Raw genomic sequence first — 15,688 nt, 5'->3', positions numbered from 1 at the left:
TTATAATGATGGTGTCACATTGTAGCTTGCTCTAGCACCTGCATGTGTCCAGTTGCAGATCAGTGCTCCAGATGTTAAAACCCAGGTTTGTATTGCTTCTGAATTTGACTAAATGTATTAAATGTTTACAGTAAATTTCGTCTGTCAGTGTGTCTGTGCAGTGTTCAAATATCATTGTATTAAGGTGCAAAGATACTTAGACTTTCAGGAAGGCATGAAAATGCGAAGATAAATGGAGGAATGAATTCTTAATTTTTTTTCCTGGGCTCTGAATTCATTGTATACAGGCAAGCAGCTGTTAGAATTGTGGGAAGACCAGCAAAACTTGAGTTTCAAATATGAATATGTAGATGAAGCCTCTGAAGTTTGTTGAGAAAGTGGTCATTTCAGTGTTTGTTTATGTGAATATCAAAGGAGATTTATATTATTTAGACTTAATAATGGAATAGCTGTTCACACACACTCTTTACCTCTGTTACTGTGGTAAGTATACTACTAATGCTGGTAGGGCATGATGATCAAACTAGGAAGATAAGGAACATAAGTGGGTGTAATACTGAATGACAAACGCTGAACCAATTCCTAATTCACTGTCACGTTTAATGTAAATTTTTATTTTAATGTATTGCAACAACTTCTTCAGTTTGTGCTGGATTTTTGGAAAAAGTGTCTTACTGAAGCATAAACCAATTTGCTGTGGGATTTGTGATCTATATTATATATGCATCATGCTTTGCATATACTCTTGAGAATCAATGTAAACTTGTGTTTTGAATGCGGTATGGAAAACTGTGGGGAATATCTGTATGTCATTAGTTTTGTCTTTCACTTCATTGTGTTAGTTAACTCTAACATCAAAACAGCCAATGGTATGGTTGAAATTATTTCTACCTTACTTTTAGGGATCAGATGATTGCCTTGTAAAAATCTGGGCAACTGATGATGGAAGGTTGTTGGCTACCCTGAGAGGGCATGCAGCTGAAATATCTGATATGGCAGTAAACTATGAAAACACCATGATAGCTGCTGGAAGCTGTGATAAAATGATCAGAGTTTGGTGCCTTCGAACTTGTGCACCCCTAGCAGTTCTGCAGGGCCACAGTGCATCTATAACATCATTGCAGGTAGGTTTTTGCTGTGCAAAAATACGTCATTTGATTGAGAAAAGAACCACCTGAGAATGTGCAGTGTAATAAAATTGCGTGCCTGGTAACTAAGCCCTGAAGTAAGAAGGAATTTTCATGGTATGCATTGTGAAATAACACATTTACTGTCAAAATACCTGACCTTGAAGAACACCAGACATAATCCTTGTTCAAAAAAAATGCATGACGCATGTGGGCAGTTCTGTTTTGAAGTATCATTCCTTTGCAGGCTTGTGATTCTGGGCACAGGTGCATTGAGTAAGAACTGCAGTCACTGCAGTACTTTGGTTTGCTTTTGTTTAGAGTTGCATGCTGTTGTGCAACTTGGATGGTGGGGAGGGAGGGAGAACCCAGAGTGCTTTGGCAAGTAACCCAGAAGGTTGTTCTGAAGGAATAGCGACTCTGGACAGCACTGTGTTATTCTGGTGTTCATTGCAATTTGTTTTCCTTAAGTATGGTTTGGTATTTGATTTTGTTTAAATTTTTTTTTTGGTGAGAAGTCAATGACTTACAGAACTTCTTAGCACATCTGGAACAGATTAACAGGAGAACTTTTCTTTTTTTCTTCTCCCTTCCCCCAGTTCTCTCCACTGTGCAGTGGCTCAAAGAGATACTTATCTTCAACCGGGGCTGATGGAACAATATGCTTTTGGCTGTGGGATGCTGGCACCCTTAAGATAAAGTTAGTTGCTATTTTATTTGTTACTATTTCTTTTTATGTAATTAAAAATGATGTAGAAATGCTGGAGAAAAATTTGACTAAAACAAAACTTGTCATTGGCTGGTTCAGTGTGTGATTGTTGGGTATGATATATTTCTGATGTAGCTATAGTGTGGGGTGATGCAGTATATCTGATAATTTAGAAAAAAATGTCTACTGTTGGGGTTTTTTTGTGTAATATAATGTCAAAGTTGACGCTTTTTTGCTCTGTTGTCATCTCTTAATTTCAAGTGAAATGAAAATTAGATTGATTATATGACTGCAATTTAGACTTCAAAATCTATTTTCTAAGGAGACAATAATGTCCTAGTATAAATTAGGATGGGATACTTTTGATGTTTATTCTTTCCTTGTCTATATTACTTTTTCACAATTTGCTTTACTGTAGCATGGCAGAAGGCAGAATTCTTGGGCAGCTGTGTATTGGTGGCTGAAGTTGAGCCTTAAGTTTCTGCCTTCAAAAATAGTAAAAATATTGTCAGGACTTTCAAATAGAGATAGTTTTTTAAAATCAGTTTGTTCAGTAGCTTTCAAATGCTTTTTGCTCTTTCTTTTCCTTTATCATAAAACACCTGTAGCTTAAAATTGGAAGTGTTTTTTTAGTAATCATTAGTGATTTAGCTTTGAGGATGGCATGTGTTCTTCTGGATGTATACTCCTGGCAGGTAGGTTCCATTTTCTTGTAGTTTTGGTAATCGCTGTACAATGTTTTTCTTGCATTGTGTGATGAGGTTATGCAGAGCTTGCAGGCACATTTGCTTAGGTCCTTTTCTAGTTGCCTGGACCCTAACTATTTTCATGTTCTCTGGATGTTTTGTCTCTTTTTTTGGTACTATAACAACCTGAGACGTGACTTCATTTAATCCACTACTGCCTAGTGCAGACTGTTATCAAAGTAAGACTCACTCCCTTACTGAGGAGTGTGAAGGAGGAGTTGCTACCTTGCCACCATTTTATTTTTCTTAAGGTTTCCTAAGTCTGAGCTCTTGTTGACAAGATATCTTGATCATTTACAAATAATTGCAAACCTTTTGAGCCCACATTTCTTTCTTTTACCTTTTTTCTTTTGTTCTTTTTTTCCTCCTTTTCCTAAGTAAAGTTTGAGTCTACTGAAATAAATTTTGAAACAAATTCTGTCTTTAGAGAGTAGTGGAATCCTTGAGAGTTAAGTAGGTTATACTATATGAACTGGCAGATGAATGCTTAGAAATTATCAATGGTTGGTTGAATCATGGAGTTGGATGGGATTTATCTTGAGGTAAAACTTAGGGAGGGAGAAAACTGGCACTAGTTATGATAGGAGATTCTCAAGGGATTCCTTTCCATGGGGATATGTAATTGTAGAATGAAAATTTTCAGTGAGATGTGCTCAGCAAATATTAAAAGAAGATATTTGAGTAATGCTTTCATGTGTAAGTAGTCAGCAGATTTGATTAGACAGTGACATAGAGAAAACAGATTAGTTCAGCTGTCTCATGCGGCACAGCAAGGAAGTGGTCTAGTAACCCATGTCACACCAATGATTCATGTTTCTTAACAACAGAGTGCAGATTAAATTCTGTGACCGGATTTTTTCTTCCCTTTTTACCTTCTGTTCTGCAAGTATTTTTATATGTGGTGTTTGAGAAGAGAGAGGAAGCCATTAGGCTGTATTTCTTCAGTCTGAAAAAAAGCAAATGGATGAAGATGAGTCATGTACAGTCATGAGTGTGTTGAGGAGGGCATGTAATGAATAATTGCTTGTTGGCCCTTGTGATTCTAGAGGATATCAAGTGAAGGTAGCAAGTTCCAAATTGCAAGGAGGTGGTTCTTTACAAAACATGAAACTACGTTACGAAACTCCTTGCCACAGGGTATTATGCATTATATGAGGATATTAAAAGGCATAACTCTGTGCTTTTTCTTTTTATAGGTCTTTGTTTGAACTTAGTAGAGCTGTTATGTATTTGAAATAATTGATGCTTTTTGATCCAAGGTAAAACTTGATAAAAATGTGGTAAAGTCTAAATAAGACACATATATGTCTTTTGGGACTGGAACATAACTGTATGTCCCTTATAATATCAAATAATTGGGCACCTCAAAAATCTTAATTTCCTGAACTGAACTAGTTCAGGGAAACTCGTTAGTTACAGGAAGGTTTTTCTAACTGTGATCATTATGCTTATTCCAGTAAACCAAAATAAAGGATACTGGAAAACTAGGAGTCCAGTGTGATTCCCCCCCGAGACTGCATTGCATGGCCAGCACATCTCAGTAATAAGTTTGTTGTTGTAACAGTTTTCAGCGAGGTGATTGCCCTTCCTTACATGTTTAGATCTGGTTCGGCTTCCAGAACTGTGGAAACATGGCTGGTTCCCTCCCCATCCATTCAGTAATATGCTGGGGGAAAAAAAGTACTAGCAATATAAGAGCATCAAAGGAAAGAAAGAGGCCTGTTAATTTTCTCATAAGGCCCTTAGGGAGGTTACTTTTTAAAAACATGATGTGTAGGCCATCTGGAAGAGAGAATCACTGGTGAAGTGGGAAGTTTGTCCTGTAAAAAATACAGACATGCTTCTGTTGAGTATCTCTAAAGAGGAGGAAAGCTGGCAAACAAGATCTGTTACCACAGTTATTCAGGCTCTGAGCTTGCTGCCCCGTATCTTGGTTCCAACACCACTCCCACCCCAGGAAGGAGAAACTGGAGCTTTCAAGCAAGACCAAGAGTTTGAGTAGTACAGGTGAAGGGTGCTGTAACAGTCTTAAGTCAGAACTTGATTTCATGCTCCTTCTGAGCTTGACTGCAGTCTGTCCTTCAAGAATGCAATTGCTATCAGTGATGTGTGTTACTAAATTATCCAATACTTCAAATGGTGACTGATGGTGAAGCTGAAATTTTAGCTACTTAAAAAAAAAAGTGCAGATATCCCACCCCCCACTTTTTGTGCTGAGCACTGCTTGAATCATATGGCAGTGGGGTAAGAGTATGAGATGTTGGGGAGCCTCATGATGATCATGTAGTTGATTGAAGTTTCAAGATGATTGACAGTGCCAACAGTACTTTGCTGAATTTTTTTGTGAAATACTGGAAAGGCAGAGTTGAGGTACGCTATTGTGTTCAGTGTGCTCTTGAATTAAAAATAATCAGTTTTGTTTTTAACTGCACTGAGAAGTGTTTCAGTGGAACCTGGCTTGGATGTTTTGGTCTACTGTATCAATTCCCTGTCTTTAACTGGAAATTGCACTTAGTTTCTCCTGGGAAGAACTCTCTGAAGGGAATCTTTGTAGCTTCTTCAGGAGATGAGGAAATTCAAAATTGTTCCTATTTCCCCACTTATTTTATAAGATCAAATATTATGGAGCAATTATTTCTCTCTAGAGATGATGAAAAATTGGAAAGCTCACTACCTTGAAAACTGTAGTATTTGCCATTAAAATAGATTTTGACATTGCTTAAGCCTTCTAATGCCTAGTGCCTTACTCCAGTTGTGTTTTCCTTTTTTTTTTTTTTTAATCTCTGCAAATGTTTGTTTCATTCTTAGATTGCAAAAATTCTTGTAATTCAGCTTTGCCAGCAACTCTGCTGCAGTTAATTAATTAACACTATCTCTGAAATTAGAGTCTTCCCATCTTGGTCTCTCAATTTTTTTTATAACCTTATTAATTGAGGCATGTTCAGTATTTGGGTCAGGCTTATAGCCCAGTCAGGGGATGTTTGGTGACAGAGCTCTGTTTTAATGAACTGCAAAAGGACACATTACAGTAGATTTGGTGTCATAGGATGAAACACAGACATTGGCACAGTTGACCACAAAATTCTCACATTGTTCAAAGGAGAGTGAGCAACTTTGTTCACATGCTTCTGTGACCAGTGTGAATGCATGTTCTTCAGTATTATAGAACCTTCTGTGTGCTGCTTTTCTTACATTGAAAAGATTTCTGACCAGGCAGTTACCATGTATGCCTAAAAGCAGTAACATTCCAAGTAGATCAATTCAGTTTCCAAAAAGAAGGATGATAAGATTGGTTGTTGCTTCAGGCAAAGAATTCAAAGGATGTGACCCAAACAAGATGGTAAAACAGTTGAAAATTTAGGCAATGGAGACTTTTCCTGGATTCAATCTTCTGTTACTATTCTGGGTGGATAGAAAACACATTAGTTAGATCCTGTGTCAGTTGACAGTAGGGAGGAAAGAAAAAAATCTGCCTTGGGTCATCAGAAATTGAAAAATAACGTGCTTCAAATTGAAGGGAGAATTATTACAACTGGTCAGTGCATCAAAATTAAATTAGTTGCAGTGCAAAATATTTGCATATGTATCTTCTCTGAGACAAGAGAGTTATTGTTCTGCTTCTGCCACCTGTTTGGATCACAAGTTTCCAGTGTTAGCCTGTTACTGACAGACCATATGAACAAGGCAGTATAACTGTCTCACAGATTTGGATAGAAGAGCTTACTGTACTGCTTTTATTCTCTTCTATATTTTTTCTCCCCTCATTTTAAAAAGAGGAAAAAAAAAACTCATGAAAAATGTGTACTGATGATTTTTGACATTCCTGTTTTTGGACAACACATTGATTTCTCAATTGTCCTCAGTGTGATGTGATACTTTCTATCTGCTTTCTTATGCAGAAGATACTTGATGTTAAAGGGGCTGGTCATACATCAGAATTCAGATATGCTGAACCTTTTTCATTAATCTATGAACGAAGTCCTAATTTGGAGATGTTATATACACATCTGTTTTCTGTGAAGAAGTCTTTCTTAAGCTACTACATGACCACAATTAGGTTAGTCTGCAGGGCTTAGATGAATGAACTAATAAAACACTTAATAAGTGCATTGAGAATATTTGTAAAGTGATACGTTACTGGGCTGCAACGAGGACAAACAATTAGCTTGGTTTCCCTGTGTTGCAAGAAATTTTACTTTTGTCCTCTTTCCTTGCTTTCCAAAAATACTGATTGCCCAACTCATTTTGAAAGACCACAGTACTGCTCTGTTGTAGAAGAATGACATAATCCTTTGTCTTCTAATGCCTAAACATGAGAGAGACATAAGTTGAACAATTTAAATTGGTTCTCCAAACTAGAATGTAAGTGCATACTTGCTCTATTTTGCAACTGCCTTAACTCCAAAGGCAGAGTTCGCAAACAACAGTGGAATAAAACAGTAGCCTATTTATCTATTTACACTTATTATGTGTTCCAAATTATGTAAGCTGCATATTGAATTGTCTGATAGTTCTTTTTATATTAGTATCTCAGTTAAGGAGGATTTCAGCTGTTTTGTAAAATAGATCATTGTCTTGTTTAGTCTGTCTTGCTGTGAAGTTTGCTTTCACAAATCTGCAGGGAGTTACCTTAAAACTCCTAAAGGAAAGGTCAAAGAAACAACCTATGCTGAATGGACAATTTGGAGAAAGATTGCTGATGTTTATTACTTTATTTTATGCATTAGAATCACTAAGGTTTAATGCTTATTGCTTTGAGATAGCTATAACTGATCAGTGGAGAAAGATCTCTTTTGCATCTGCCTTCAGCTGAAATGAATTATATAGGCCATTTTGCTTTTAAAAGAGAACATTTTGGATAAATTATGAATATGCATTGTTTTATGTTAGAAGAAATCTTTAGTGATGACAAATGTGGGTGTAGTGCTGCTGTTCTCTAGTAAGTTAATTCTTTGAGGGAAGATTGCAGATGGCATACTATGCAAGACCACCTACTGGTTTGAGGTTGCTGCAGTGCATGAACAGAATTGAAGTAATGATTGAAGAACCTGATCTGATTTGGTTTGGTTTTACACACTCCTAAAGTGCCAGATCCACTGAAGCTTTAGTTCTGCTTCCACATCAGGCTCTGAAATGCCTAGTGGAAAGCAAGAGCCATAAAGTAAAATCCCTTACAAATTTCTAACCATTGTCCTGAGAGTATTTTGAGCAGCATTTGAAACTAGCCCCCAAAGAATATATGTCCTTTGAAGAAACTCTTATGTTCTAATACTGTGAAAAACTCCAAATTTATTTAAATTTTTCTGTTATCCTTGTTTATAAAGAGCACCAAGCTCTGTTTCTCTCTTGTAAAAGCAGCCATGTGCTGCAGGAGAAAACAGATCCACTGCAGCCAGTGGTTTAAAACTGAACTTCATGGGCAACTGGCTCTGTTCTGCTTTGCTGATGACTTTAGGAGAGTGTTTTGTATAGAATTATCAGAGGAAAGAGAGGAATGGGATTTAAGTTGTGATACAACTCGCCTTGATACATTGATTACTTAGTCCATCTGGATGTCAGTTCCCTAAAGATCGGATCATGAAGCATAGTCAGACGAAATTGTTTATAGATGGGCAGCCATCTGTTCTTTCATATTTAATTTTATCCTTCTGTGCTTTATTTCTATGATACTGACTTATTTTTTGAAACCCTATTAGGAAATTATTCAACTGTTTCTTTATTTGTAGTCCAAGGCCAACGAAGTTTACAGAACGTCCTCGGCCTGGAGTCCAAATGATCTGTTCTTCTTTTAGTGCTGGTAAAAGACTTTATTTCCCCCCCCCCCCTTTTTATCAATATAAGAAGTCATTTGAAGAGTAAAATAAAGTACAGTACAGTTACTGTAGCATATTTTTTGTTAATAAGATGGATTTGAGTTAAAGTGGATGTTAGAAACCCCCAAATATTTAAAATAGAAATTTAGAATTTATGCATTAATGCTTGGTCTATGAAAATTCTTGAAAACGATTAAATATGAAATGTTGAAAGTAAGTCTCTTGTGACTGCAAATCTTTTTAAAACATGATATAAGACCTTTTTCTCAGAATGATTCTGAGAGTCAGCTTTATCTGAGGTGTAATTTATAGGGATTTGTACAAGAAGGTGTTGATTACTGAGTTCTCACGGTCTGAATTTCATTGATTCCAGAGCTGGCAACAGAAAAAGGCAACATAAATAATTGGATAAAATGTTAATATGTACTGAAGTTCTAGTTCCATTTAATTTTAGGCTTCTAAGGGCTTAGTTGCAAGCAAATTACTCTAGTTAGCTAATCTTTCATATACATCTGCTAATGCATATTTGTCTGACAGTAAATGTGAGGTAATTTAATTCCAGTTAAACTTTTGAGTTTCTAAATCTTCTTTTTACTTAAAGGTCAGTTACAGGCGTAGCTGAAATGAGATACATCTATAAATTTCAGAGAATAAGTTGAAATACTTGATGTTACATCCCTTTGAAGATGCTGTAATAACAGTAGATTTCCCTCTTTTCTTAAGTCTTATCTGTTTGTTTTTCTCAGGTGGAATGTTTTTGGCCACTGGGAGTACAGATCACATCATTAGGGTTTATTTCTTTGGATCAGGTCAGCCAGAGAAGATATCAGAGTTGGAGTTTCATACTGTAAATACTTTTTAAAAATTACATATGTATTTGATTAAAATAATAATTTGGATAAAATGGGATAAATCAGAGAAATTTGATTTTTTTCTTTTTCTACTCTTTTTTTTTTGTACAGGACAAAGTTGACAGCATTCAGTTTTCTAATAGTAGTAGCAGGTAAGCACAATATTTATCGTGATCTAGTCTTTTGACATTTGTGAATACTAGTTTCTGGAAGTAGTTATTAAAAAAAAAAAACCTTTCTATTTTGATTTTCATCCAGTAAAATCATGTATAGCTATTGGAGTCTCACTGTTTCATTTTAATAGTACTTCTTCAGTTTTGCAGTTGTTTTCATTGTAATGATTAAAGTATTTTGAATTAGCCAAAATTAAGGACTATAAAAATAGTTGAAATTTCTTCCTAAGAAATGTATGTATGTATATATATTCACATATAAAATACATGCATTTTTAGATATATTTTAATATGTAAACATTTTTTTCAGTTAAAAGACTTGTGGATACAGAAAAAACATCAAACTAGATCTAACAATATTTTGTTTAGCTAGGCTAATGTTTTTTCAATGTTTAACTAAGTTCTGGATGTTGGATATGAAGGATGCTAAAGAAAAAAAGTTCAGTTTCTTATGAAGTATCTGACACTTACATTTATTTGATGTTCTAATGTACACTTTTATCATGATATATTTTGCTCCACCCACCTCTTTCTCCTCCTCCTACCCCTGAACCTCAGGAAAAAAAGAATGGGGGAGAAACTCAAGCTAGGAAATAATAAATGTCTTCAGATAAATATCATAATAGTTATACAGTGCTAGCTTATTCTTGGCCATTGGGAGTAGAGATCACATCATTAGGGTTTATTTTTTGGATCAGGTCAGCCAGAGAAGATATCAGAGTTGGAGTTTCATACTGTAAATACATTATAGGAGCAGGTTTTGGTTTAAATCATGTCTGTACTTTTGCTGGCAGGGCTCTCCTGGCCCCTCAGCTGTTTTTACCCCTTCAGTTTCTTCCTTAGCTTTACCTAATGTAGTAGCATCAGTCTTAGGATGCTCATTGGGTTATGGTGTCCCTGTGCCAGAGCCTTGTCATAACTCAGCAAAGCACACCAAAGGTCAAAGAACAGTTACTTTGGAAGGGGTTCAGAATAGGGAAGCAGGTTTGACTTTTTGCAGGCCTTTGATTTTTTTGCTGGTATGGGAAGGGGTTTTCACCTCAAACCATCTGTACAGCATTCTGACACTCTTTGAACTTTTTACTCATAGCTTCCTTTTAAATTCTGGAACTTAATTTTCAAGTGTCTTTTCTGTACAGATCTGGCTTTGATCTCTGAGTAACTTTTTTCCCCTTTTGTTAGATTTGTGAGTGGAAGCCGTGATGGAACAGCACGAATCTGGCAATTTAAGCGAAAGGAATGGAAAAGCATTTTGTTAGATATGGCTACTCGCCCAGTGGGGTAAGTGATGTGAAATGTTCTGCTATCAGATAGATTCTGGAGGGCCATTGATATAATTTATTGACTTATTAAAAAAAATAAAATAAAAAAGACTGCAAGAGAAAAGAAGAAGTGGGGCATAAATTATTATTGGTTAAATGTGTATAGCTCTTGAAATCCAGTGAAAATAAATATTTGACTACATATTCAGCTGTGGAAGCTAGCTTGTCCTAATACAAGCTCCACTAGTATTTTTATTTGATTAAAAGAATAAAAATTATTCAAAACCCATTAAAGGTCTTATTTATATGGCTTAGACATTTATTTCTTGAGCAAGAAAACCAGGTCAGATCTGTTCTTGAGACTGAACAGAACAGGGTTCTTTTCATAGAGCATGCCAGAGCAAATAAATCACTTGCTCTTTAATGGGTTCTCATTTGTTAAAACAAATCTGAGAATTTACAAGAGGTATGAAAAACTTCTGTACACTAGAACAAGCAACAAAAGAGGCTTGAAGATGTAGAATTACTTAGTAGGATTTGTGACTTGTACCTTTTTATTTTGGCATGAAGATGTTTTCCAATTGACATATTAAAAAGATGTACAATGGATTTAAAGGATAAACCTTCTTCCCCTTACTGTTCGTATGGAGTGGTTTGAAGAACTACTGTTTAGTAGAAAAAAAAATTAAAATATTTTCAGGAGTAATCCTGTGGAAATATATATGTAAGACCAAGAGAGGGATGGAAGAGAAGGCTAAATAAGCTGTAATTTAGTTAGATGTTTAAATGGAACAGTATCTTGTTAGTTATGGACAGATGCAACAAAACACGACTATCAAACTGTTGGGCAGGAGTATATAAAATGCTGGTACTTTGATAATAGACCGAGTTACTCTCAGTAAAAATTCTTAATTTTAACTGATTCTGGGGAAAATAAGTACAGATTCTTCTTCATTGTGGTCATAAATGCTGAACTTGTCCGAGAACCTGAACTGCTCATTTCTGTAAAGCACTTTCAGCAGAATTCTGTTTTGTTCTTGTGACTAGAGGGATATGTGCAATTCCAAATTTGATCTTTTCTACACAAGCACAGTTTTATCAAAGAAAATGAAGTTGCTGCACTGAAAGGGGAAGAATGAAGTCAGCTTATAAAGCCTCCTGGGTTCTGCATCAAATCTAGAAAGGAATCTGACCATAACTGCATTTTCTATTATTGAGTTGTACAATAAATACTATTTTGTAATGTGTTGTAGTGCTTTCTATATGGAAGATTCTGTATTTGTCTGTCTACTTGGTGTTAACATGCTCTTGTTGCATTTGGCTGATAATTTCCCAGAAATAAATGTGCTTGAGAATTCAAGGGTGATTAGCCTTTAAACCACACTGACAAAAATGTAATTTTGGAGTATTCTGGTAGATTATATTACAGATGACTATTGTTTGGATTTCATGCAAGATTAAGCGCCATTATTACCAATAGTAAAGTGATACAGGGGTAGTGGTGTACTACTAAATGTAGTCTGAGAATTTAACTAATTTAAAGGTATAGAATACTTTTCTCCATGTCTCAAACTACTTACTACAAATATTCTCCAGGACAAATTAATGTTCATAAGTTGATTAGTTTGGATTTTCATTCTTTAGATGTCACAACAAATACTGTAGCTATCAAATTTAATTGAGTTAGGTCATGTGTCAGAGGGCATTTTCTGGAAAAAAACAGATCAACATATTATGTAAGATACTAAGAAGACCCTATAATTGTTTGAGTATCTATAAGTCTTTGTAATTGTATGTGCTACATAATGGAAAATATCTTTAATTTCTCCAGTTTCTTAAAGAAGTAATGCATCTGTTCTTAATAATACAGCAAAATACAGAAATACTTTTACTTGTTAGTAACATTAAACTATTTTGGCATACTGGGATTGCTTTGAATTTTTCTGCTCTTTGGTTTTAGACAAAGTTTGCAAGGAGTTGAAGATAAGATCACAAAGCTGAAAGTGACCATGGTGGCATGGGACCGCCATGACAACTCTGTTATAACTGCAGTAAATAACATGACTCTGAAAGTTTGGAATTCTTTTACTGGCCAACTCATCCACATTCTCATGGTAAAGTGTACCATCTTGATTTATCAATCCTGAATGCAAAATTTATGTGTACATCATCAACATTCTTCCTTATATGTTTTTTCCTATCTGAAAACTGCCTTGACAAATGTTTACAGATAATTGAAGTGCAATAGAGATGTCTGTGAGCTGCTTATTAGAAAATAAAGCTTTAAAGTTGCAAATAAGCACTGCTGTTCAAGATATCTGAAACTGACTTTGGACTCTTTCGTTTTGTTTTTTTTTACTGAAGTGCTATCTTGAAGGAGAGAAGGAAACAGTTGTTGGATTTTTTTTTCCTTTATTTAATGTGATAAATGTTTTGAAATACTGTTAGTGGATAAATTTGCCCTGTTTAAGCAGACACTTGTGCAATCTAGTCATTCCATGAGTCACATCATTCCACAAAAAATTAGTCTTCTAGCTAAAATAAATCAACAATTTTACTAATATGATTTTTTTTTTTTTTTTTGTAACTGAGAAAATGGTTAACTCTAGGTAACTAGATGCTCTGCTTAGAGATGAAAATACTTAATGCAAAGGTTTAAAATAAAGTATTAATTTTGGAAATGTTGTTCTCTAATTTTTGTTTGTATATTTGATTCTTTATTGGTTTAAATTAAATTCCTAACTAATGCTCTGCCTAAAAAAATGGAAATCTGTGGAATGTTAAGATCCCAAATTACCAAATGCTAAAGTGTCATCAAAATAGTTCTTTGGACATTTTCATAGTTTGATGTGGCAGTTGCTAGTGTTACCATATCAAATTCTTAGGTAAGTATTTGAGACAATACTCTTGTTCTTCTTGGTGTGTCTTTATTTTCAGGGGCATGAAGATGAAGTGTTTGTGCTTGAACCTCATCCGTTTGATCCAAGAGTTCTCTTCTCTGCTGGACATGATGGAAATGTCATAGTTTGGGATTTGGCAAGAGGGGTCAAAATCCGATCTTACTTCAACATGGTAATTACTGTGTTTTATGCAGATATGCCAAAGCAACCCTTTTGAAGTTTTTGTTTTTAGTACATTCTTATATAGACCATCTTGAAGCATGTGTATAGGGCAAGGTCCTGCATCTGGTGAAGTCAAGAGAAATTGCTGTTCAGTTTAGTGGGGCAAAGAGTAAATCTGTAATGTAAGAAGTTGTTCCTTTGGCTGTATTTTGTAGTGTTGTCTTTCTATATGCTTGATCCACATAAAATTGGAGTGTTAGCTACATTGTCAGAGATCATGCCTAAGAGACAGGGTCACGGAGACCCTCCTTTAGTGCTCTGTTTCCTGCCTGGGGAGCCAAGGTAGAACTTGGTTTATTTTTGCATTACTAATTCTTAATCTGGCTGAAGCTCTTCAGGAGTTACCTGATCTCATACAATGTTGTGTGCTGCATTGACCCACTGGACTGAGTACTTTCAGCCTTTCTGTGTAGGGCTCCTCCACATGCAGGTTTCAGATTTGGTCTGTTCTGCACTAAACTAATTCTTCTGCAAGGTGGATGCAATAGGTATTTTCATCTGTTCCATTGTACATATCTTGTTCCTCAAAGAGGTAATGATGTGTTATGCAATTAAGACTTTATCTCCTGGAGAAAATTACAGAAGTCTTTGTAGAATATGCTGAATCATTTGGAATGCTGAGAGTAGGCAAATGGGCTTCAGCCATAGTGGAATGGCAGTCTTGCAGACCAGCGTAAAGAAGATCATCTGAAGAAGAGACCTACCATAGACATACTCTCAAAAAAGGGGTGTTTAGAATGCAGTCAAGCCAGGAAGAAAAATTTTGACATGTACACTACAGTACAGTTCATAAAGTCTGAGGAAATTCAGCCAAGCTGAATCAGAGAGAGAGCAACTGAAGCTGCTTCAGCACTGGCCTAGGTTCAGTAGTGTTCCCTCTGCATTGATTTCTGTAACTGAACTTATGAAGGATCCAAGACAATCATCTTGGAGCTATGAGCACAGATCTTCATTACTGGGTGCTGATCCCTGTTACCAGTTGAGGTCTATGTTCTCACTGAATTGTTAGGTTGCCTTTCCAGTACTACTTAAAATGGATCTATGGTGGTTTTCATGAAGTTTAAGGTTAGAAGAGGCTGAGCTCATCTGTTCTTTATAAGGCAAGGCCATTTAAGAGCTATCAGGATCTAAATTACGGGTGCCTGTGATGTCAGGCAACCCCTGAAAGACTGAAATACTTGTTTTGAGAGTGCAGTGCAACACAAACACCTAAAAAGCATAGAAGTCACATATGTTTTAAGATCTTCAGAGTCAGAGAAATTTGTAGACAATCAGAAGATCTCGCCAGCTAGTAAACTGTGCTTCATGCTAGAAATTAATATGAGAAAGTCTGCCTGCTGTGTGAGAATTGAGGGGAATTGTAAATCTGGCAATCAGTTTGTCTCCAACTCGTTGATTAAGTTGTATGAGCCAGGTATGCCAGAGAGGCATCTCTCTGTGGTCTGAATATTTCTCCAGCCAGTCTTCTGTGTTCGATGCTTCAAAGGACATGGATGAAAATTAGAGGTTTTCTTAGATGACAGGGTTAGGGAGAGGACGTTGCACAATTACCTTGCAGAGCTGCAAATGTTAAGTATTCTGGTTTACTACAGGAGGGCACAAATACATACAGAGCTGCCAGTCTTCTCCATTTCTTAAATGACATACTAGCTGGGAGCATCAGTAGATTAGCCACTATTAAATTATTCTGAAAAGCACTGTTACCTTCACTGACTTGCTCAATATGTCATCTCATACTTCTGATAAACAGTATTTATATTTCTGTTAAGAGGATGGGGAATTTTTACAGATTGGGTTCTTTTGGATCGAACAGGGAACATCATCTGGAGCAACCAAACCTAAGAGTTGAATGACGTGAGATCTGCTTTACCATTCGAGAACCTCT

General features: G+C 35.9%; 1 protein-coding gene across 1 annotated transcript in view; it reads left to right on the top strand.

The window, feature by feature from the left end:
* PHIP (pleckstrin homology domain interacting protein) overlaps positions 1-15,688 on the top strand; it is a 107,629-nt gene that overhangs the window by 27,806 nt on the left and 64,135 nt on the right. Inside the window, exons 8-15 of the mRNA XM_051778004.1 lie at positions 903-1,124; positions 1,727-1,827; positions 8,309-8,379; positions 9,142-9,242; positions 9,358-9,398; positions 10,602-10,700; positions 12,642-12,795; positions 13,619-13,753. Of these exons, the coding sequence (XP_051633964.1) occupies positions 903-1,124; positions 1,727-1,827; positions 8,309-8,379; positions 9,142-9,242; positions 9,358-9,398; positions 10,602-10,700; positions 12,642-12,795; positions 13,619-13,753 (924 nt within the window). The remainder of the gene's footprint in view (positions 1-902; positions 1,125-1,726; positions 1,828-8,308; positions 8,380-9,141; positions 9,243-9,357; positions 9,399-10,601; positions 10,701-12,641; positions 12,796-13,618; positions 13,754-15,688) is intronic.

This window comes from Manacus candei, unplaced genomic scaffold, assembly GCF_025592945.1.
Source record: "Manacus candei isolate 608988 ecotype Guabito, Panama unplaced genomic scaffold, ASM2559294v1 h1tg000011l, whole genome shotgun sequence".
Taxonomy (NCBI): domain Eukaryota; kingdom Metazoa; phylum Chordata; class Aves; order Passeriformes; family Pipridae; genus Manacus; species Manacus candei.
The sequence above is the reverse complement of the archived record's forward strand: the minus strand, read 5'-3'. Positions and strand labels throughout refer to the sequence as shown.